The sequence below is a fragment of the Aythya fuligula genome, chromosome 16, assembly GCF_009819795.1.
Source record: "Aythya fuligula isolate bAytFul2 chromosome 16, bAytFul2.pri, whole genome shotgun sequence".
NCBI lineage: Eukaryota > Metazoa > Chordata > Aves > Anseriformes > Anatidae > Aythya > Aythya fuligula.
This window is the reverse complement of record NC_045574.1, coordinates 13,405,765-13,428,457: the sequence shown is the minus strand read 5'-3', so window position 1 is coordinate 13,428,457 and position 22,693 is coordinate 13,405,765. Positions and strand designations below refer to the sequence as shown.

The following is a 22,693-nucleotide window of genomic DNA, read 5'->3' as shown; positions in this document are numbered from 1 at the left end:
GGTTTAATTCAATTATTTTTTTCCCCAGAGAAATGCTTGAGAAGATCTTTATTTTGTTCTATTTTCTATCATTTTTTCTAGCCAGTAAACCTTGTTAGAGGAGAAATGAGGGGAAAGTATATTGCTTTTATCCTGAATGCCCACCAGAGTTTCTGAAACAATTTAACAAAACAGCAGCTGCTAAACTCTTTTAATAAGTAGATACAGACCTAGTAAAACAGTTATTTCAATAGGGACGGTTCTTTTTTTCTCCTGTTTTGACACTTAGTCAAAGAATAATCAGTTTTGGATTCTAAACAGCGATAGCTTAGAAATTCTGTAAGCTGGCTGTTTCTACTGTGTGTTCTATCCTACTGTAAGCAATCAGCTCACCTTTCTAGCAGAAAATGTTATTGGTACCAAGTACCAACCTCATCTTTAAAAAAAGGAAACATGTCTGCACTGTCTTGATAACTCCTTGCTCTGCTGCATGGTCTTGTTCTTCTGGCACTGGTGCATATGTAGTTCCTGTGCTCCCCTGTGGAGTGGAATTGCTACAAGTTTTTTTTCCCAGACAAACCCCAGAGAACAGGTTCGTACTATGAAGGAGTTTTTGAGAATTTGAATATTTGTCCACAAAATAGTGTGCAGATGCATCTGTTTTCTGATCTTGTAAGAGGTACAATAGCATACTTCTGCAGTAACTTTTTTGTTCAAATCTATATAAAAATATTTTTTTAGCTATTATGAAAGCAACTGAATAAAGTATGTGTTTAGGGTTAAAGCATACATGCTGTGCACACATTAAACTTGACAAAGTTGATTTTATTGATGATTTAAGATTATCAAAATAAATTGCTTGGCTCTTACTGTTCAAAGAAAAAGAAATACCAGAAATGCTAATGGCTCTTTAGTAAAACATGACAGTATAGTGTCCAAACCCGTATATTTAAGGTTTCGTTTTTTGAAGGATTTCAGTGAACTTTTGTTAGTATTCAGTGACTTTAGTGGCTTGAAATTAAAGTTAGATATTTTGCTTGCTCTTTACAATAAACTAATGAGTTTGTCAGAATACTTAATTACTTAGGCTATGAATCTTTTTGAATCTAAGCTTTGTATATTGTTTGTCTTCAGCATTTCAGGGTGGGGAGAGTGGTGTCTGTACTATGGAACAAGCTGTAAGTTTACAGCCAGCGTCATTGGAATCTGAATCTAATACTGATAACATGGAAAACAGTTCCCCTGGTAAGATTTCATCTTAAATTCAACAGAAAAATATGCTTATTTGTCCATCCTGTACTATACGTTTTTAAATAACTAGTTTGTGGCAGTTGGATTATTTTGACACAGCATTCAGTGATATGCTTACTTGCCACTGCTGCAATATATATGCACAACAAAGTATTTTATCTGTTTTCAGATAAAATGAGGTGGAGGTGTTTGTATTTATTACCACAAATAAAATAATACTATGTTGGATAAAAAGTGTAGGAAAAACATCTCTCATCACAAATTCAATAACTATTACCTTGTTTTTAGCATCAGCTTTGGATGAAAAAGGTGAGCAAAGCAATGAGGAGGAACAAAAAACTATCAAACCTACAAGCAAAGAGTTCAGGAAAACCTGGGGTTTTCGAAGAACTACAATTGCCAAGAGAGAAGGTGCAGGAGATATTGATATGGACTCCAGTGAACAACAGCCGCAGCAGCAGCAACAAGGCTTAAACCTCAGGCGTAGTGGGCGACAACCCAAGCGAACAGAAAGAGTGGAAGAATTTCTTACAACAGTAAGACGCAGGGGAAGGAGGAATGCTCCTATTGCTTTGGAAGATTCAAGTGAACCCGCATCCTGTCCAGCCACAGATGCTGAAACTGCTTCAGAAGATAGCGTTGAGAGTGCTTCTGATATGAAACCTGTGACTCGGAGGAGTGTCACTAGGAGTAGTAAGGATCAGAAAGGCTCTAAAAGCAGACGCACAAAAGATGAAGAGGAGGAGGAGGAAGAGGAGGAGGAGGAAGAAGATACTTCTGATAGTGACAGTGATGGGTTAACACTAAAGGAACTGCAGAATCGACTAAGAAACAAACGTGTTGAACAAAAGCCTGCTCAACTGACACTGAACGATATACAGACCCGCCTGAGAAAAAGACCTTCTGAGCAAGATCCTACAGAAACAGGTGATGTCCAGCCTGAAAATCAAGTTAAAGCTGAATTACCCGTCAAACAGGAGCCTGAGATTATAGATGGCACTGAGGTTGCAAGTCAAGTTACTGTGTCTGAGGAAAACACTGAAGATCTTCAGGTTGAGAAGGAGATAAAGCCTACTGTTGGAGTAAAAGGGGTTACGGATGAAGGACTTGAAGAATTGCCCAAAGGAAAACCAGAATCTGAGATTTATGACCCCAATGCACTGTATTGTATCTGTCGTCAGCCTCATAACAACAGGTAGGCAAGATTTTCAACTTAAAGTGCAATGCGAGTAGCTGGAGTTCTTCTGTGATTGGAGAAAATAACCCAAATTCCATAGCTTGCTTTTTGGGTTTATGAAAATGAGCTTTTGGGTTCATTGGAAGATTTGGGGGGTGGTTTATGAGAAATATTTAGGAGGGGGTCAACTAATGAAAACAAATGAACAATGAAGCAAAACAGTATACTGATACCTTAGCATGGCAAAGATCTGTGTTAAAATACTTGTCAAACTTTAATTGGCATATTAGTTCCTTATGTTTCACTGTTCCCTGGTTCTTTTCAGGTTTATGATTTGCTGCGATAGATGTGAGGAATGGTTTCACGGTGACTGTGTGGGTATCTCCGAGGCTCGAGGGCGGCTGTTGGAGAGGAATGGTGAGGACTACATCTGTCCAAACTGCACCATTCTCCAGGTGCAGGATGAGCCTATTTCAGAAACAGAGCCGCAGGAAGATAAAGGAAGTCAAATAAATGTGGATGGTACAGAATTCACAAGCATTGGAACAGTTGAACAAAAGTCTGTTGAGGACCAAGGGATCAAGGGTAGGATTGAAAAAGCTTCAAATCCAAGTGGGAAGAAAAAACTCAAGATATTTCAACCTGTAAGTATTGTAATTGTTCATTGTTGTTCGTATTCCTCAGAGTACTTTGAGGCAGTGGCTTAACTTGTATAGCAGTAAATCTGATTTTTCTTTATAAAGCTAAATATAAAGCTGAACAACCCTCTAAATATTACTGTTCAGTATAAATTCATCCATAGATTATCACTGTGGGAACTAATTAAAATTAAGAGTGTTTTGAAGTAGGCGATTTAAAAGTTTTGTGTAGGTGTAAGGAAATGCCATACTACGTTCTGTATGGTATTCTGATTTTTTAAGAATATTTTTAGAAATCAAATTATGTGGTGGTCGTTTTTTATGGAAAAAAGCAGAATTTTGGACTGGCTTATTCAATCTTTAAAATCTCAAATACTTTTGGATATCTTCCAACGAGAGTGAAAGTTTTTACTTAACATTGCCAAGCATCTCTCTTAGAGTTAATACCAACTGTGCTAATACCAACCTTTGTAATTCCAATTAGTCTTTGAAGTTCTGATATTTTCAGTCCTGATGCTGCTTCAAGTTGTTAGTATGTAGGGAATTGTTTTATACTGCCTTTTGGAAGAGTAATAAAATGTGTATTTCAAATGATGGCAAATTCTGGCACAAAATATAAAATAAGCATAAATTTTGTAATAGTAAGTTCCATGCCCAGTTCAAAATACAGGCAAAGAAGCTTCTTCAACTCAACACACACAAATTTAAAAACGTTGTGCTGCAGTCATCATCTTTGTATTGCCGAAGCTACTGTAGTAATGACATTTTTCTTTGCTCTTCAAGGTATATTGAGAGGAACACTTAATATATTTGTTGTCAGAATGCTATAGCTATTCATATTTTTTCTGTATTAATTTGTTCTTTGATGCTTAATCTTTGAATTTTGACATCATATCCAGACTAAATCTAAAGTTAGGTTGTATCTGGATTATCTTTGGAGAAATCTTCCTGTTGCACAAACATCTACAATAAGTTTATGGGGGAAAAAAACAGTTTAAAAATCAGAACTGCTGATATCAGCACAATAAGCTTAATGTATAGATCAGAACAGTGTGAGCTTAATGTATAAATATTTACTATTTTAGGATAAATGTGGGGGAAACACTTTCTCCAAAAAGTTTTTAATAAGTTCTGTTGTCATCTGAGTAAATTAGGAGTGATGGCTGAGTTACCTGAAGTTTGGGTGCTTCCTAGGGCACAAGAACTCATACTTCTTTCTTAAGCCTCACAATTAAGTGTATACACGATGCAAACGTATTCTAAAGCATGATCTTCAGTTTCGTGTGAAAAATCCCAAACTTTTTTCAGATCACCGAAATTAACACTGTCTTACTGACTTCTGAAGAAAAAATAACCTATATAAAAATTAGCTTTTCTTTTCTGAAAATATTGCTGAAATACTCATTTTGATAATGACAAATTGCAGTTTGGGGATAGGGGAGAGACTGCCTAGAGCTCCAGCAGTTTTGAGTATTAGGTCAATTGTGTAACATAGTTGTATAACATTTTTGAGTAATCTAGAAGATAGAACAAGTGATGCTGAAGGCATAATATATAGAAGGTGGTGTGTTGGAACTTAAAGAGTTCTTAAGTATTTCTAGACTTTGAGCTCGTGTACTCTGGCTTTTAAGGAATGTTTTATGATTTGAATCTTAAAATTGAAGACGAACTCTCTGCTTAGTATATAACATTTCAAGATAAAATGGGAGTAATGGTGAAGCAGAGGAAAATACAGACTGTGAATTTCTCAATGTGTAAAAAGTATTAGGGCAATGGCAAATTATGTAGGAGAATGGTTGTGTTTGTCAGCTGCAGGCTGGTAATATTAACATTAGTAAGCCTCTTGAGCAAGAATTACCTGTACAGCCCAGGCAGAGTGCTTCCCTCTGCATGTGTGCCTGGTGGAGGGCAGCTGCTGGTGGTATAGAAGCAAAATGTGTTTTAGAAACCTTGCTCTTGAGAAAACCAGCTCTGTGTAATTGAGGTTTTTCACACAGTGTTGAGGATCAGCAAAAAGCTTCTGTGTGCTTATGGGATCTGAAAATCAACCTCCATTAGTTTGCTGTTGTGAGAACAGTCACTTGAAAATACAACTCGGTCTGAAAACACTGTTGCCAGAGTGAAATCCTTGCATTTGTGTGGGTTGTTTATGGTGTCTCAAGAACAAGCTGCAATTGTGCAGGTCGCTGATAGTAATAGCTGTGGTCTGCACGTATGATATGTAAGTTCTTCTTGTTTGAAAGGTATTTTTCTATCACTTCCTTTTTGAAGTTTGAACTTGCTCTGCTTCAATCTGTAGGTGATTGAAACTCCTGGTGCATCAAAGTGCATTGGTCCTGGCTGTTTTAATGTGGCTCAGCCTGATTCTGTGTACTGCAGCAATGACTGCATTCTCAAACACGCTGCAGCCACCATGAAGTTTCTAAGTGCAGGCAAAGATTCAAAAACAAAACCTAAAGAGAAGGTCAAATCGAAATCTGAAAAACCCAGCATGCCAAAATCTCAGCTGCAGGTAAGCTTATGTTCATTATCTGAAACAGTTGTACTGAAGCACAGTGGCTTATTTCTGTGCTCTCCTATTTGAGACAGACAAAATTGCAAAGTCCTGCATTGAAGAGCTTTCTTACTAGTTCTCTTGCCTCTTATGGAAAGAGCATTGTTCTGACAAAATGTTCTCCTGTCACTTCGTTGAAATTTTAATAGTAGAACCTAGCTAGAGGTGATTTCTTGAAAGGACCTTCTAGACGATAGCATGCTTTAAAAAAAAAAAAGTTAATAAAATATAAGCAGTACAATATTTTACTTTACGAATTATTTTTCCTTTTTTATTTAATTCCAAATTACTAGGTTTGGGGCAGTAATTTGGAAACGCTGTGAATCATAAGCCAACACGTTACTGTATTATATCTGTGTTTTGGAAAGCAAAAAGATGAAATTAGAGCCTCTTTTCCCTTTTGAAACAACTACAGAATGACTGGTAGTTTTTCAAACAAAAATTGAGAAAAAACAGTTGTTTTGAGGTTTTAATTTTTTAACCTTTCTCTGCTCTTGAAGGTACAATGTGTTACGTTTTGCTTTAAAAGCTAGAATGTGAAAATGCTTAATTTCAAGTGGAGTTTACTATAAAATAAATTTGTTTACCTATATGTAACTGTTTGCAAAAACACATATGTGAGCATTAGTAATTAAGATTCTTCTAATCACTACAGACAGGTACTAAACCTCTTTCAAACCAGAAGAGACCGTATCCCGAGAAAAGAGAGATGACTGTGAAGAAGGTTTTGACATCTACCAAGACTGAGGCAAACACTCAACCTTATGCTAAAGAGCCAGCAGTAGAAAACACCACACCTTCCTGGGCAAGCGATCATAATTACAATGCTGTAAAGCCTGAAAAGACTGCTGCCATTTCATCTTCACTGTTGTTCAAATGTATGTATCGCATAGGGATATTCCTGAATAATCATTTACATTTTCTTTGAATACCCATCCATTCTTGGCTCTGCAAGACTAGGGAGTTTAGGATATTTTTATTTTTGCTAAATATGGTACAAAACGTCTTTTCTCCACCTTCAAAGATTCACACACACAGATGCACGTAAATGGGAAACACGTGTTGAAGTTTCATTTGTATCATATGACAGTTGTATGGTTAAGAGCCTGTCAGTCTACCCAGCTGATTTGTGGATGCAAACTTCATGATTAAGCTTTAAATTTTTCCCATAAAGACAATAACTGTGTATGATGTGGAAAAGGTAAGTATTGTTACGTTCGTGTGAAGTTTAAAAAAAGGTTGCACAGTGTGCACCTTGAATCAGCAATTGAGTGTACTAATTTGAACTGTATTTTTGTGATTTAGATTTGGCACCTTTCTCTCAGGTCTTGCATTTTCATTGCTAGTGCCGAGAATGAAATCTTCGACGTGGTGTCCAACAATACTTTACACTTCTGCAAACAGCTTTTAACTGTCAAGTATGCTCCAGCTCTTCCTGCTGCTTTTCTTCCTTACATGAAATAATTTGAGGACCATTCTTTAATTTTAAGTTTGGGGGGAGGCAGTACTTTTTTTTTTCCTTTCTATTTATATGATCATACTTCACACATTATCCACACACGCAAGAACACATCTTAAGTGGGTATTAGGCAGAAATATTGCCTTGCATATTTTTGCAGGTTTTGAATAGCATCCTTGTAACACACACAAAGGTAAGTAAATACTGCTTTGTATCCTGAACAAGTCTTTCTGATAATGACGTGTTTTGATTGACTCCAGCTAAGTATTTTGTGACACGGTGATGAAACGTCAAATGAAATCTTACATTTCACGTTTACAAAACACATGACCTAGTATTTTCTCACTCAAAGATGAATGAGTTCAGAATTTCAGATCGCCCAGCTTTCTTAGCCACACTTGAGCCAATTTTACTTCTAGAAATAAACAGTTACTAAACACTAGTAACTGATAAATTCATAGATTATACTTATCATTAAGATTAGATTTTCTAGGTGTGTTTTTAGGTAGGTGGTGATCCCTCAGTGTTTATATTGTTCAATTTACTACTCTAGCATATACCATACTTACACTAGACCTGTTTTAATTTATTTACCCAAATGAAAAGTTTAAAGGGTTATAAATTCCCTGCATTGTTTTGTTTTATTGGCTACTTAGGCCCTATGCCTCTTTCTATAATGAACTCTTAAAACACATTTTTATAACTTTGCATTTAAAACTTTTTTTCTAAAAAAACTGTAGCTTTATCATTGGAAACTGTAGCGTTTTAAATGCATCGAACTAGTGGGGGAGAGAGATCTAAACGAAACTACGAGGGGCTTATTTTGCATGTGAAATTTTTATCACGCTTTCTATATATAATTACAGATGTCAGTGTAACTGTATCACTTAAAATGCTCTTATTGCTATAGCTTATTTTCCTTGGAGACAGGAGTACAGGATTTGAGGCAAAGACATCGGTGGGGTTTTTAATTTTTAAAGGGTTCTTAAATTTTACAACATGGAAGTTGCACAGATCTAAGCAATTTTAATAGAAAATTGGACAACCTTAACTAAAATTTTAAATTAGTGCAAAAATCTGTGTCTATGCTAGACTTCAGTAATTAATAGAAAACAACCTAGTTCGTGTGATGAAGATCTCATACCAAATGCAAGGAAGGACTTCAGATTGCTGTTATTAAGGTAAGCTGCACTGATATGTGGGGACTCTGTACCACACTACTAAATTACCAAGTAAATTATGTATGTATTCGGGTAAAAAGGTTTTCCTGCCTTATCGATTGGACAGGTGTGGTCTATAATAATCTTCTTGAGAAGCTGCTATTGCATCTTCTTTAAGAGTATTCTATAAGATATATTTAACAAATTTTTATTTGCTGTTCAAGACATAGAAGTTACAGCATTATGGAAACTGGGGGAGTCATCTCACCAAGTATCTAAAAGCCACAACTCCAAGGTAGTGGTAAAAGAGAAACGCCTTCAGTGGGTGAAACAATTTATTTTAGATAGTAATCTTGTAACAGCGCCTCCCTGCTCAGAATTGCTTACTTCTGAGCATTGATGATATAAGATACTTAAGCTGTCTAGTTCAGACATCTTTGGTGTCTAAGCTCACTCAGTGGACTGAAGCTCACTTAGAGGAGGCTAAGGGTGGGATTCTTCCATACACAGTATTTCTAAATATGGACTCTGTTCCCAGAACTTAAAGCCATGCTCTGCAAATCCTTATTTATGTGACTTCAGGCCCTTGTTAAGTGAACTTAACATGATTTGCCAAATTACTCTGGAATACTTTTTCCATTAGTCAGTATATCATGTTTCAGGCATGCATTTATTTTATACATCTACTGTGTACTTGTCAGATACAATGTTGTTCTTATATATGACAGTTTTAAATTGGAGAAGGAAGAAAGTCACCTCATTTCTAAAATTGTTCTTGGTGGCGAGGGCATATAGCAAGTATATTTAAATACACACCTGACCACCAAGCCCCTTTTTTTTCTCACCCGCTCTGTTTTGCATTCAAAAAAAGAGGTGCAAGTACTGTGCAGTTAATAGCAGCACATTTCTGTGTCAAAGGCTGATTGCATTGTCTTCACCAAAGAAATACTTGAAAGACATCTGGATCCAAATCCTTCCCAACATCTCCAGGAAACGTGAATTGTTTTTTTCTCTCAATTTTTAAAAGAAGGCAGAATACTTAATATTTAAATTGTGCAGTCAAGTCTTACAGACCACTCTTAGTGTTTATTTTGCAAAAGATTGTTAGAGAGGGAATTGCATCTCACGTTTCAAATGTGGTGGGAATGCATCTCAATTTCCGATAGCTTTTTTTATAATACTAAAAAAAACATTCTGAAGGAGTTGGAAAACTCTTTCTTTCTGCTGTAATTACAATTAACCAGAAGAAAAGGCTTTGGCAAGCTATTGAGTGATTTTGCAAAGCAGAGCACAGTGCTGGCAGATTGGGAAATGCCATTGAAGAATAGTAAGTTTCTCGGCTGCTATATACAAAGAGTGGGATGCACACACAAGGCATTGGTTTAAAGAAAAAAGTTGTGTGCAATGCTTCTAAATTCTGCATTAAACTTCTGCAGGAAAAACTTCCAGTAGCAATTCAAAAAACTTTCAAATGAAAGCTCTTCATGTGGGTAAGGGAATGCTTCAAACATTCACCTTTTCCCTTGTAAAAATAAGTGGTTGGACCGCTTGTTGATGGAAAGGTTTGTGTGTGTTTGAAGCAGTTGAGTTCAGGTTTTCTGGTTGATAGAAAAACACTTGGAGAAGAGACTTCCTATGTTTTTCAGTTTTCAACTGTCAAATAGAAGGCAGCAGCAAATACATCACCAGTTTAAGATAGAAAATGAATCTAGAAGGAGAGGAAGATGATGGGAGCTTGCAGTATCACAGTTTTTAAACTAGCCAGTCATAAGCACCAAGCATTCATGTTTGTGCTTGAAATCTGTTTGAAATTTAGCAGGCTTATCCTGTTAGACTTAAATAATCAGCTGACTATTAAGTCAGGTGTTAAAGCAAATCTTAACTACCTGTGTTTATTGGTAAAACTAGTTAAGTGCACAGGGGAGTAAACAGGTTTTATTAGGTAAACACATCTGATGTGTATTTTTTTTCTTACTGTTCTTGTGGTAGAACTGGTTGAGTAAAAAGCTTTTTGTTGCCACAAACTTCTGTTTAAGTAAACAGCTAAACAGTATGGGCTCATAGCCATCTATTGTCTGATTTTGAACTAGTATTTGATAACATTGTTAATGAGCGGGACTTTAAGGGGAAGCGTTCCATTAAGAAGATAAAAGTACAGTATTTGCAGTGCTCCCCGTTTCACAGCAGTGAATTAGGGAGAGACAGCTTAATGCTGCCACCTGCTGGAAGTGAGGAGGTGCGGTTTGGAGAGCCCTACTTCTGGTGATACAGTCTTGGGTTTTGCTACCCCTTCAATTTTCTTCATTTCTTGTGCAGTTCAGCTTTTTCTGTGTCTAAGACCTTTTGATAATCTGAATGATGTTTTCTTGTATAATTAATGATCCCACATTCAAAGGGCACTCGGACTGCTTTGTTCGTGTATACCTTCAACAAAATACGAAGACTTAAGCATGGCAGTGCACTCATACTAGGAGCCCATAATCAGAAAATGTGATGTGCATACAAAAATGATAGGATTATAGCATACGTAATTCATGTATTTTTCCTTCTGTGATTTTTATAATACAGTACCAAGACTGGAAAGAAAGAATGTATGTGACTAAAAAGAGTACAGGGGGAAAATGTAGTATACTCAAGACCAGAGGAACTATGGCTCAGGCGGTAGAAAGCTGTAAATACCACTGTGGAAAGAAAAAAGTAAGGCCATTTCTGCACACAGATTGGTGCCGGTTTAATGCTTACCTTCAGACAAGTTTGTACTGGCTTAAGTTGTGACTCCTCAGTTTAGCGAGTGCGAGTGGTTAAACTTGTATTGGTTCAGCCGAACTATTACAAAAGTATTTTACTTGAACTGAGGAGCTGTTCTTAAGTCATGAGCCAGTTTGATTGCAAGGACTGACGGTTGTTAAGCTTGATGCTTCTATTTCAGTGGGAACACTCCCCTGTAGGATAACTTAGCGCATGCTAAGTTCCAAATTACTATAAATGATTTCTAGTACTTGAAATAACACTTTGAAAGCCAAGGTATCTTTACTTAATGCTGTATCTATTCTATGATGTAGACCCATTCTAAGAAGCATTAATTATTGAACAGTACCAAGGGAATAAAAAAGGACTCTTAATTTTATGTTAGTAGCGATTTTCTGGTACACCAGGCTGCTGTGTATGTGGTCTAGGCTTAACCCTTTATAACTAGGGGAGTTTTTTAGAAAGGCTGCCGAGGGACCAAATAATGATCAGAATATTTGAGATGAATTTGCCAGAACTGAGAAATTCATGTTGGAGTTGGCTTTGACAAGATCACAGAACAGCAGTAGCTGTCATACCACTGCTCCAGTACCGAACTGGGGCTGTGCTGGCAGAGCGGCTGCTGGCTGATCTGAACCCTGCCTACGGAGTGAGGCAGACCAGTAGCGGCTGCTGAAGCCAGCATCCCCTGGGACTCAGCCTATAAAAAGGAGCAGTGGCATCCCTGGGGAGCGATTGTCAACTCCTGCCTGTGAACTACTGGAGCTCCCCTTCTCAGCTCTACCAGGTATGTTACGTCTGTCCTGTGGCTGTGTGCCACATGAAGATTTTTGCCATGTATCCTAAGTTAGGAAGGCTGGTCCCTGCTGCTGGCATGTTTCCTGTTTTGCCTTTCAAGCATCTGACACCCCTGTGGTGCTTGGAGGACAGAAAGCCAGCAGGCTTGCCATCATGGATACTTGGTTTCAGAGTGAGGAACTGTTACAGAAAAGAAGGGTTGGGGATGGGGAAGAAACGTGGTACAACTTACAGATGCACTATGACTATTAGGGTGGTCTACCTCTTGTCACTAAAACTGAAAGTGATGAAAGTTTGATTAAAAAAAACCTCACCACCCTCTACCGCTGTTTTGCTTTCTTTTACTAATACTACTTTAGCTCTTTGAACTTAATTCACGGCATAGCCAGTGAAAAAGGTCTTCCCATGCTAGTCCCCAAATAAAAGGCTTTTTTTGAGGCGATCTCTTGCACTTTGGAGTCAAGTTTTGCTGCTGATCTTGGTGCTGGTGGTTCATTGTGTTTGATCTGTACCGAACGTGGAACGTGAAGATGGCCTATCCCTGCAAGGAGTGATGTTACCAATCCGTAAATGGTTCTTGAAAATACGGAGCCCTCTTCTTTACAGCGGACGGTGCCTCTCTTTCCCTGAGGAGTGGCATAGTTGAAGTTGTAGTCATCTAATGTGGATAAGATGAATCAATGTCATTTCATATAGATTAAAACAAAGCTTTGCATGGCTAAACTACAGATTTGCATGAGCATAGCTACAGTGTTGGCTCAAATGCCAACAAATCACGACTACAGAAGAGACCCTTGTCTCGAAAGTTTCCCAAATTGATTAATTTTTAAGGCAGACTTGCTTTCTTTGTATGCCTGCTTATAGAGGCTTGGCGTACAGAATCAGTTTAATTATGAACTGCGCATTGTGGAGATTAGAACTGATAGAGGCTTTTGGAAAAAAAAAAAAACAGCAGGGCAGGAGGCACACCTCTTAAACATTAGTGTTGGGTAATAAAGTTTGATCTGGTACTGAAAGTGGAAACGGATAGACTTCTCCACACTGTTTCAGAGGCATTTAACAGTGAGAACTAACACCGAAACGTGTTTAAGAGTAGTTCAACGCTTTTCAGTGACTTAGAACTAACGCTAAGCTATCTCTGAGAGAAATTACAAGCCTGGCAAAAATAGAATTCAGGAGAGCAGCAATTGCACAACTGGAATAGAAGCGGTTACAAACTACAGCTCACCTTCACGGCCTTGGGCACTGAATGCTCAGTGCCACAAGAGGGTGCTTCAGTGGCACCTAACAGGATTGACTCTTCGACAAGTTTCTGAGGCTCTGAGATTGCAGGCATGCATCCCAGCAGTGTGGCTTTGCAAAGGCTGCTCTTGAGGAACGTCACTGAACTGGTAAGTAACTTCCATTGTAAGAGTGCTTTGTAACTGACACCGACAGCACCAGCTCACCCGTGTATTTTCTTCAACTTAGTTAGCTGATGCATCAAAAGTTTCACTTCAAAAAAAAAAACAAAGCAACAATGGGGGGGGTTAAAGTTCTGTAACTGCCACTTCATTGGGGTGGAGAGATTAAATTCTGCTCTGCAAAGATCATTTCTGTCACTAATCATGCAGAAAGGGGTCGTGAGAGAGGTTCCTATAAGACTTGGGCTAAGTGGCAAAGAGAAGCTGTTGGGAAAACAGTTCTAAATTTGGCTGAGGAGTCCTGCCCACCCCGTTTCAGCAGTTTTACAAAGGTAAACTTGCTGTTCCTAAAATCACTGATTAATTGGGGCAGTGTGTTTTAATCTCTGAGCCAAGAGATCATCCCTTCTGGGATACATGTCAAAATGAGCTGCCCTCACCTTCTGTAACGATCAGACAGGACAGCTGCAGCATGCTGGAAGGACTCCACAGAAAAACTGCTGGTGCAGCTACTGCCTGCCTCCTGTGAGTGAGAAGGAGCAGCAGGACCATACGAAACTTCACAGCACCAAGTCACAGGCCAATTTCCAAGTGACGCTCAAAGTACTGTTTGTGTGTGTGTGTATTCCTAAGCAGTTTATTGCTTCTGGTGCACTGCTCACACCTGTATCCCAATCAGGTGTTTAAGCTATTGTTGAGGCCAGTGCTGTTTCATATCTTTAGAAATGAGCTTGTCTCAAAATACATAATTGCTCAGCCCTGGCTGGCCTTTACACAGGCTTTCCGAGAATACCTTTTAATAGGTATTTTTGCTATTTGAACACCTACAAGGCTACACTAGTATCGTGAATTTTGCTCCCTGTAATTTGACTTTTTTTCAAAAGGACATCAAATCCTTTCAGATGTAGTAAGTGATCCACTTCAAAGCGTGAATCACAAACAGCTGTGTGCTGCTTTTTAGGTTTTATTATTGTGGAATTTTACAAAAATTCTCCGATTGCTTAATGTTAACTCCACCTGCTCTCTTACTGTTGCTGCCCCCAAGAACTTGCGTGTAGTGCATACATCTGCTTTCTAAATCTTTTTCTAAAATTCTTTTATTTTGGTGAGGAAGGGGGGAGAATTAAAATTAACTGTAGAACCCACGCCTGCTTCAGCAGCCTCTGTGCTGTGGGGCTGTAAAGGCTCACAGATCCGCAGGACTCTTCTGAAGTGCTGGCTTGGTGAAGTCCTCCCCTGCGTCACCGCTTTGTGAAACCGGAAAGTTCTGTGCAAGCTGAACGAGATGCACCCATCATCCCGTCCTCCCTACGCTTCCTTGAGGGAATTTTATCATGGGAAGAAAAAACAGATCAGTGTGGGCAGGGAAAGAGAGGAAACAGTGAAATGTTACGACAATATTAGATACTAGCGTCAATAGTTTCAGTGTACAAACAGCATTATGCCATGTTTTTTTTAATTCTGTAGGAAACTTCTCATAAGTACTCTGTAACGAGCAATCAGCTTGCATGATTGCAAGATACATTTCACAAAATTCCTTAATGGTGTTCTGAACTACTATTTGTGACACTTTGTCGTTGCAAAGTTGTTTTTTAAATCTGAGTCTTACAGACTCATAGCAAGACGCTCTTCAAGTACAGTTACCTGTGGTTTATCTAAAGCACAGTTTACAGCTTGAGCAAGAAATGGAATTTCTTTAAAGAACTGTAATCTAGATAATTGTAAATTTAAGCAAAACTGAATAGAACACTTCCAGTGTCTAAAAACTGGAATAATTAGTGTCTCCAGCAAAATAACGCATCAGAAATGAGAACTTAAATAGAAGTAAATAGAAGCCGTGAATAGGGTGGCAGGTATTTTGAAGTGGCTTTCCAAAGCTACTTTTCTGGAGATTGAGGTGGAAAGGAAATGTTATGTAGAAATATTCTGAAGAGATCAGAAGGAAAAACAAAGTTCCCTTTGGGTAATTTACTCTCTGGTGGCGTGGTGCAAAAGGCAATCTCCCCGTGTAGGTGAGGGATTACCATGCAAGTGTTTCCTGCAAGTCCTTCACACACAACTGAACAGCGATACACTGTGGAAATCATTCTTGAGTTCTACCTCAGCAACCATCAGGCTTTCGGCTGGTTCATCTGTAATGCATCTGTAACGCAGCAGATAATGTGGCAGTTCTGTACCACTTAGAGAAGTTTCATTCTTAGCTACATGTTGTAATATTTGGCTGAGCTTTAACAGGAATTTCCTTAGGGGAGGGTTTCTGTATCTGATGACATCTAGTGGAAGAGATTATAGTTGTTATTTAGTGAGCATACCATAGCAATGCTATTTCTTAAGCCCTACAAAGAATGTACTTTTTTTTCCTGCCTGAGTATTCGCTGGGTCTCACTCTGGAACTGAGCTGACTCACGAGCTCCATCTGTACCTCACGGTCTTTTAGCCCAAGCTCCCTTCAGTCAGTAAGAATCCTGTTGCTGTCCTTGTTGAGCAGGCCACAAGACAAAATGGGGATAACTGGAATCCATTGGGGGTTTGGTTTTGTTTTAGTACTGTTGCTAACATCAAGCCCAGGGATTCAGAAGTGCTGGGTAGAAGAGTCACCGGATTCTTCCTTCTGGCGCTGATCTGTCTGTGGTGAAACTCCTGTTAGGCTGAATAGGCTGATGTTCTGGAGTTGTCTTTATCCTTTTATGGTAAAATACCAGCTTAAGGGCATTTAATATAGGTACGCTGGAGCTACTGATAAAAAGAACTGGAAACATCACTGTACAAAATACAGCGACCACTGTATGTATTAGGCATTGACTGCGTCTTCAAGCTGTTCGTGAACTGCAAGGCAAAGATTGGAGAGAATACCCGTTTGTTGCGTGTCCCATCTGTTTGCTGAGCGACAGTGACATCTGTGCAGAAACTAAATTCCACGTATGTTGGTATACTGCTCTCTGAAAAGAGTACTCACTTCTGGTAACTTCCAAACACGCACCAGAAACAGCGCCCATCAGAAGATGGTGCAAGCTGGGGGCATGCTCGCCTTGCAGCTGAGGCAATGGACTGGTGAGCTGCTGCCAGAAGAGGCAGTCATGCTACTTCCCCTGTGCTCTGCTGTGTGCTCCTGCCCTCCTGTGCATTGGATACAAGACCTGTGCAAGGACAGCGTGAGTTGGTGCAGCTGGATTGTCTGGCAGAACACTAATCCTGTCAGTAAACCAAAAAATCTGCCAGGGCCGATCCATTTTGTCATAGTCAAAATGGGATGTGAGGGTGTTTCTTTTTTTTTTTTTTTTTGTTTTAAGATGAGGTACCTCTGTCAAAGGTTGTTAACATATGTAGGATGTAAGTACCTTCGATACTTTGTCAAAACACACACACCACTTCACTATCCTTCAAATGTAGTGAGGTGTCCTGCAGATTTGAGAAAGTACTTCACAGGTGTTCTGAAGCACCGAATAGCCTATGTAGTGTAGGTATCTTTTACTACACGCAGAATCCCTGCCATCAAGTAGTTAGGTAGACAGTTGTAATTATAAAGTAGTATTTAGTTTGTGAGACTGTTAGACTTCCACGAGGCTGAAATATCTGCACATTTTCTGTTGGCTAAAGAAGCATTGAGTTATGTGCTCTACTGTAGAAACATTTCAAAATAGCCATGACGTGAACTGTCAGAATAAAGGATGCTTGTGCATCTTTCTTCTTGAACCTGTACTGATGCTGCTGCCTATCACCCTGGGAACTTCAATCTACCTTTGTGCTAGTGCCATTTATTTATTTCTTTATTTTATGTGTATATAGTTTTACTGTGATATTGCCATTGAAACACAGGAAGGTTTGGGGCACGGATATATTTTTTTATATACACAATATCTTAACTGCTGTTCTTAGTTCTATCAGCGTGCTGTTAACTAATTTGAACAGATGATCAAACTATAAGTATGGAATGTAAGCTTAGTATTTCATGTTTTGTACTTCTGCTGCGACCCAAAAGAACTAAAATCATAGCACCGAGGACCGAATTGTACTGTGGTCATTTTGAACCCTGAGCTGTGCTGTCCTGCCGCTCCGTAGTGAGACAGAGGTGCGCTGTCCCACCGGCCTGAAGAGACAAGTCTGGGCAGAAGATAAACCAGGAACCAGAAGTAGAGAAATTCTCACAACCTTATCGTACGCATATTTTGGATATTCATCTTCTAGCTTTTCGAGACTGTTAATTCAAAGTAGTTCAGCTTTTTACCTCAGTGTATTAAGTTCCAGGTGCCTCATTTGACCAAACTGAAAATGTCACTGATAGTTTCTGATCCCTGTTCTCCTTCCTGGGATAGCTCAATGCCTCCTGACAGATAGTGTAAGGTTTGTGGGGTAGGCTTTGGGAGATAATAGAAACAGAAGAGAAGTCAGTGTGAGTCCAGCTCAACATCCCCCTGGGTTTGTGTTCAGTTTGTCAGTACTTGAGACCAGTCCCTAGGGAAAAGTACGGGAACAGTGGGTGAACAAGAAGTTTAATCTATAGTAAGTTCTTCACGCTCTTTGGAATGATTTAATGTAGTGTGTTTCATCTTACACTTCAGATAATTTTCACTCAGAAACCTTTGGCAAGGCATCCACTCACAGTGGATCCACATAGCTAGTGCTTCCGCATCCTCCACTTCACTTTGTATTCCAGGCAACGTTTAGCACCCGCTTCTCTGCCTAGCCTTATGAAAATTCAGGTACAGCATCGGTTTTATGGTTCATCTTAACCACCAGCTTGTGTATTGGTGGTGAAACATGCTGGCAGTAAGAGGCAGTGTAGTGCAGCTCGTTACAAGCTTGCGTGCTGCTGGAGGTGCCTACTACAAATGCTCAGCGTCTAACAGAATTTAACGACAGGCAAAGGTGGGAAGGTTGTTTCACTCAGAAATGAGTAGTTGCATTGTTTCTTAGGTAATCCAAATCTTCCCCTTTCTGAGGTGTATTTCTATTCAAGCTTTATGCTGTTAGAGGATTTCTTGAACTGGGCTTCAGAAGGGTGCTCCCTACCTTTGTCCCCCTCAAGTCTGAGGGAAATCGGTTGTTAGACCCTTCCTGATAATGTCTGCTCTCACTGTAGCAGGTATGGAAGACCAAAAGGGTCCGTTCGGTTTGTGGTGAAATTAACCAAAGTTAAATTTCTGCATCCTTCCCGGGAAGCACATAGCTCTCTGCAGACGGGGCTGTGGGACTAATTCTGATTACAAAACCTTGCTAGCTGAAAACATCAGATAATAATTAAAAAATAAAGAAGTCACTAACTGGTCAGTAGTCAAATGCAGATTTAGGAGGAGAAAAAAGACTTTTGGGGAAGTAACTTTAGCCTTCCTAATCAGAACAACTTCATCTCAGGAGTTGTTTCTTGGTTTCCCTCGGAACCTTTGTTTGTGCTGTTACAATAAATGTGTCAGTGGTAGCCCACTGTAACTCTGATCTCCTGTAAATGATATTTCTGGAAAAGTGAAGTGGAGCACATTGCGTTTGCTGGATGGAGAGTGTATTTTGGCTTATTGTGTTTTGCTGAATTGTTCCCGTCAGTGCCAAAATGTGGACAGGTGAAATGCAACCTACAGAAATGCTTGTTTTTAAAGTCCTGTGCAATTATAACTTCAGTATATGGAGCCTTCGCTTGTAATTTGTAAATTTTCTTGTGCATTATGTGTATTGTCAATATATTGATGTTAGAAAAAACATTAAATGGCAGTTTTGGATATTGTGAATGGAATAGTTGGTGGGAATTAAATAGCCGCAGTTTGAGCAGTGGTTTTAATATTCAATTATTAAATATTATAGTATTAAATCTAGAGTTGAACTGGGAAGTAAATGAGAAGATCTGATAGTTTATAGCGACAGTGTGATACTCATACTAGCAACCAAATGGCTTGAATGTACGTTTAAAAATTTTAAGCAATTGATTTGTTGTTTAACTTGACTCTCTTTGCTTGCTCCTTAAAGTAGAAAGTTTGGAGTGAGGATTTCTGCTTAAATGTGAGATATGGGTTGTGTTGCTTTTTTTTTTTTAAAGACTTTGTGAAAATGTTTTTTTTTCTTGTTTTGTTTTGTTTTTGTTTTTATTTTTTTTTTGAAGCTTAATCATGAAGTCCAACTCAGGAATCTTTGAAGGTGGTGTCTTTTTTTTTTTTTTCAAATTTCTTGCATAGCTTGTGACTAAGATTTTCAACCTTTACAACCAAAATGCAACTCTTTTAAACTCTTCAGACAGTCTCTGAGAAGTGCTCTCTGCAGGATCAAAGGCAAATTTCTTCTTAAAAAAGTCAACTTTTACACATTTTTTAAAAAGGCTTTTAAAAAGGCTTTAAAAATGAATGGCTTAAATTATATACTTGGTAGTTCTCCAGAGGTATTTCACAGACTTCCTTATAGGTTGACAACTGGTCTTCATAAACAGGAAGTTACAATGTTAAGTATTTAATACTGCATTTTCTTCTTTGTTTTAACAGCTCAAAAGGAAGAGAAGAGAAACGAAGATAAAGCGACAGAGTTTATAGGGGCATCAAAGAAAGCTATTGCTTCAGCATCTATGGTGGAGAAACATGCATCTTCCCTCACTAAAAATCTTCCAACAAAGAAGTCCCCATCCTTCTCTAGCACATCACTAATGAAGCAGACACTGAAACCTGCTGGGAGTTTCAAAGGTGTAATTCCCAAGAAACCATGGCCTTCAACAGGCGGCGTTCCTTCAAAACAAGCAGCTTTTTCTCATGACTCGCCAGTTTCCAAAAAACCAGCTGCATCCAGTTTGGCTGGAGGACTCAAAAGGCCTTCGCTGTCTTCCGTTTCTACTGCATCTGGAAGTAGTCAAGCAAAAACACAAGCTAGCCCTATCCAGTCGCAGCCCAACTCACAGATTCGACAAAATATTCGTCGGTCCCTAAAAGAAATTTTATGGAAGAGGTGGGTGGGAATTCAAAGCACTTATTTTATATAGGAAGCTACAACTAGAAGCAAAGGGTTAGCCTGCAGAGTTTTGTTTCTTTCTTGCTAAGTGATACTAAGGGATTTAATTTGTGCTAGAAATTACTACAAGTATTTTTAGCATTAGAGCTTTATTAAAAATAAAAAATCTGATGTCAAATAATTGGGCATGTGAAAAAGCCTTTAAAAAAAACGTCACTATCCCATTTGTAGTGAGAGACAATGACAGTTGAAGAATTAAATCACAACATAGAAATGTTTATAATGCAGGTGACCTGAAGCTGATATCTGGCAATGGTGGTGTTTGGAGATGTAGGGGTTGTACGAAGCATAGTGTAGGGCTTGCTGAGGCAGAGGTTCCTTCTTCTCCCAAAGTTAGCAACTGTATTTCATTTTATTTATTTATTTTTTTTTTAAAAAAAGCTGAAACATTGTCCCACAAATATTAAAGCTCTTGTCAGCTGTCAAGGCTTAGGCCACTGTGCTCTGGTAGTGTCTCTGAAATAGAAATGCTGTTCACAGTGGAGGGTCTAAGATTAAAACTGAAGTGTTTTAGCTCCCTCAGTAGCTCCTGACAAAAAAACAACAACAACAAACTAATTACAGTGTCATGAGTAGGAGTATTTGTAAGGACTGACCTGACTTGAGTTCATTAAGGCTGTCTTCCGTGGTCTTCTGTAGACAGTAGCAAAAGGTTGCCATAGTTGACATTTTGAGGTCCTGAGATAGACTTTGGCTTTGAAATGTGTTTTAAGGAAGTCCTCACTGAGTGAATAAAAGCGTGGTTAACTCCTTCCTCTGAAAATTTAGTTTTTATGAATGCTGCCTGAAGAATTCGTGCCTAACGTAAATGCGCATACCCTTTCTTGTTTTTAACAGAGTCAATGATAGTGATGATCTGGTCATGACAGAGAGTGAAGTAGGGAAAGTAGCACTCAATATTGAAAAGGAGATGTTTAATTTGTTTCAAGTTACGGACAACCGATACAAGAGTAAATACCGTAGCATCATGTTCAATCTCAAGGACCCAAAAAATCAGGTTTGGAATTTACTTATACAGTAAACGTACTGAAATATATTCTGTTTTTTAAATAATACATCAAAATCTATCCTCAATATGTAGTTTCAAGAGAGAGACTTATGAATTATGCTACAAAAAATTGTTTTAAAGCCATTCAAATATTAAATAATCCAGTTGGAATGGAAGTCCAGTTGGATCGCGTGTATTTATTAAGATTGGCCTTTGTAGTGAAATATTTGTTTATTGAGTGGCATTCTTAGGAAAAAAAAATGTTTTCTTCTGTGACGTTCTGTAGTTTGTATGGGATACTACTTGTGTACATGATAATTTATCTTTTAAAGGAAAAAGAAGCTGGTGCAGATGGAAATAGTGACTAGACAACGTAATTTTTTTAAAAAAATCTACTATAGATATGAAACAGGAGTGGCATTTAATCTCTCGAAATTCCTGTTCAGTAGAATTGACAGTATATTTTATGGTAATGTGGAAAATTCATACTTGATGATGATTTCATCATTAGTTTCTGGTTGCTGCACCATTCTAAGTTTTCTTAAGATTAACTTGCATTTTTAATAGGGAATTAAGAAACCTGAAAGGGTTTTGACAGTTCAGCACTGCAAATCATGTTAGTTGCTTAAGCTATTCAGCATGGCAACAAAGTGTGGTTTGTTTTTTTAGGGACTTTTTCATCGTGTTCTTCGTGAAGAAATCTCACTGTCAAAACTAGTGAGAATGAAACCCGAAGAACTTTTATCTAAAGAACTGTCTGTATGGAAAGAGAAACCAGCCAAAGCGGTAAGCAATACAATTCTCCAGTGTGTCCTTAGATATGAACTAACAGTAACTTCACCAGCCCTTACCACCCATAATTAATATATGGTTTTCTTCCTAATGAAATATGAATAACGTAAGCTTTTTCTCTTCCACTAGCCAACTGATAAGAAAATACAAAATAAAATTATAAAATCAGTATGCAGACTTCTTACTAAAGTGTTTTTGTTTCTCTCAGATGTTAGAGTCAAGAACCAAATCACACGAGATCAAGAAAGCAGCTGTAAAACGGGAACAAGTGCCAGATGTAAATATGGAAGATTCTCCCCCGGTGTCTGATTCTGATGTAAGTATTAGCTATTGCTTTAGCGTGGAGGTGCCAAGGGAGATCAATGCTAACTAGAGCCTCAAATTTTGTATCAGAAATGCAGGTTGTTTCAATGAGCTGTAAGAATATCACCTAGTAGGTGTGCTATGAGCATTTTCCTTTTGGTTTGAAGGAATGCAACAGCCTAGTATCAGGCATATATATAAGCATGTGCTTCTAAAATATCAGATGATGCGTGTTTTTCAGACCTTTGTCTCAGTTTACAGCAAAATCTTAGCCAATTGTTTTCCCCCCAAAAAATGTAATCAGTATTACAATTCCATATTCTCAGGAAGCAGTTAATGTGATAGTATCTACTTCAGAATTACATGAAATGAAATGAGGACAAATACTATTTGAGAACTCTGTTTGACATGATATTCTTGAACAAATGACAAAAGGGGAAGAATATTTCAAAATTCTATCTTTTT

The 22,693-nt window shown here is 38.4% G+C and overlaps 1 protein-coding gene across 1 annotated transcript in view; it reads left to right on the top strand.

Annotated features, from left to right (window-relative positions):
- The window catches only part of DIDO1 (death inducer-obliterator 1), a 41,431-nt gene that overhangs the window by 15,127 nt on the left and 3,611 nt on the right, over positions 1–22,693 (top strand). Inside the window, exons 3-11 of the mRNA XM_032198125.1 lie at positions 1,114–1,224; positions 1,519–2,425; positions 2,733–3,051; positions 5,345–5,557; positions 6,255–6,477; positions 19,629–20,082; positions 20,983–21,142; positions 21,803–21,919; positions 22,134–22,241. Coding sequence (XP_032054016.1) covers positions 1,114–1,224; positions 1,519–2,425; positions 2,733–3,051; positions 5,345–5,557; positions 6,255–6,477; positions 19,629–20,082; positions 20,983–21,142; positions 21,803–21,919; positions 22,134–22,241 — 2,612 coding nt within the window. The remainder of the gene's footprint in view (positions 1–1,113; positions 1,225–1,518; positions 2,426–2,732; positions 3,052–5,344; positions 5,558–6,254; positions 6,478–19,628; positions 20,083–20,982; positions 21,143–21,802; positions 21,920–22,133; positions 22,242–22,693) is intronic.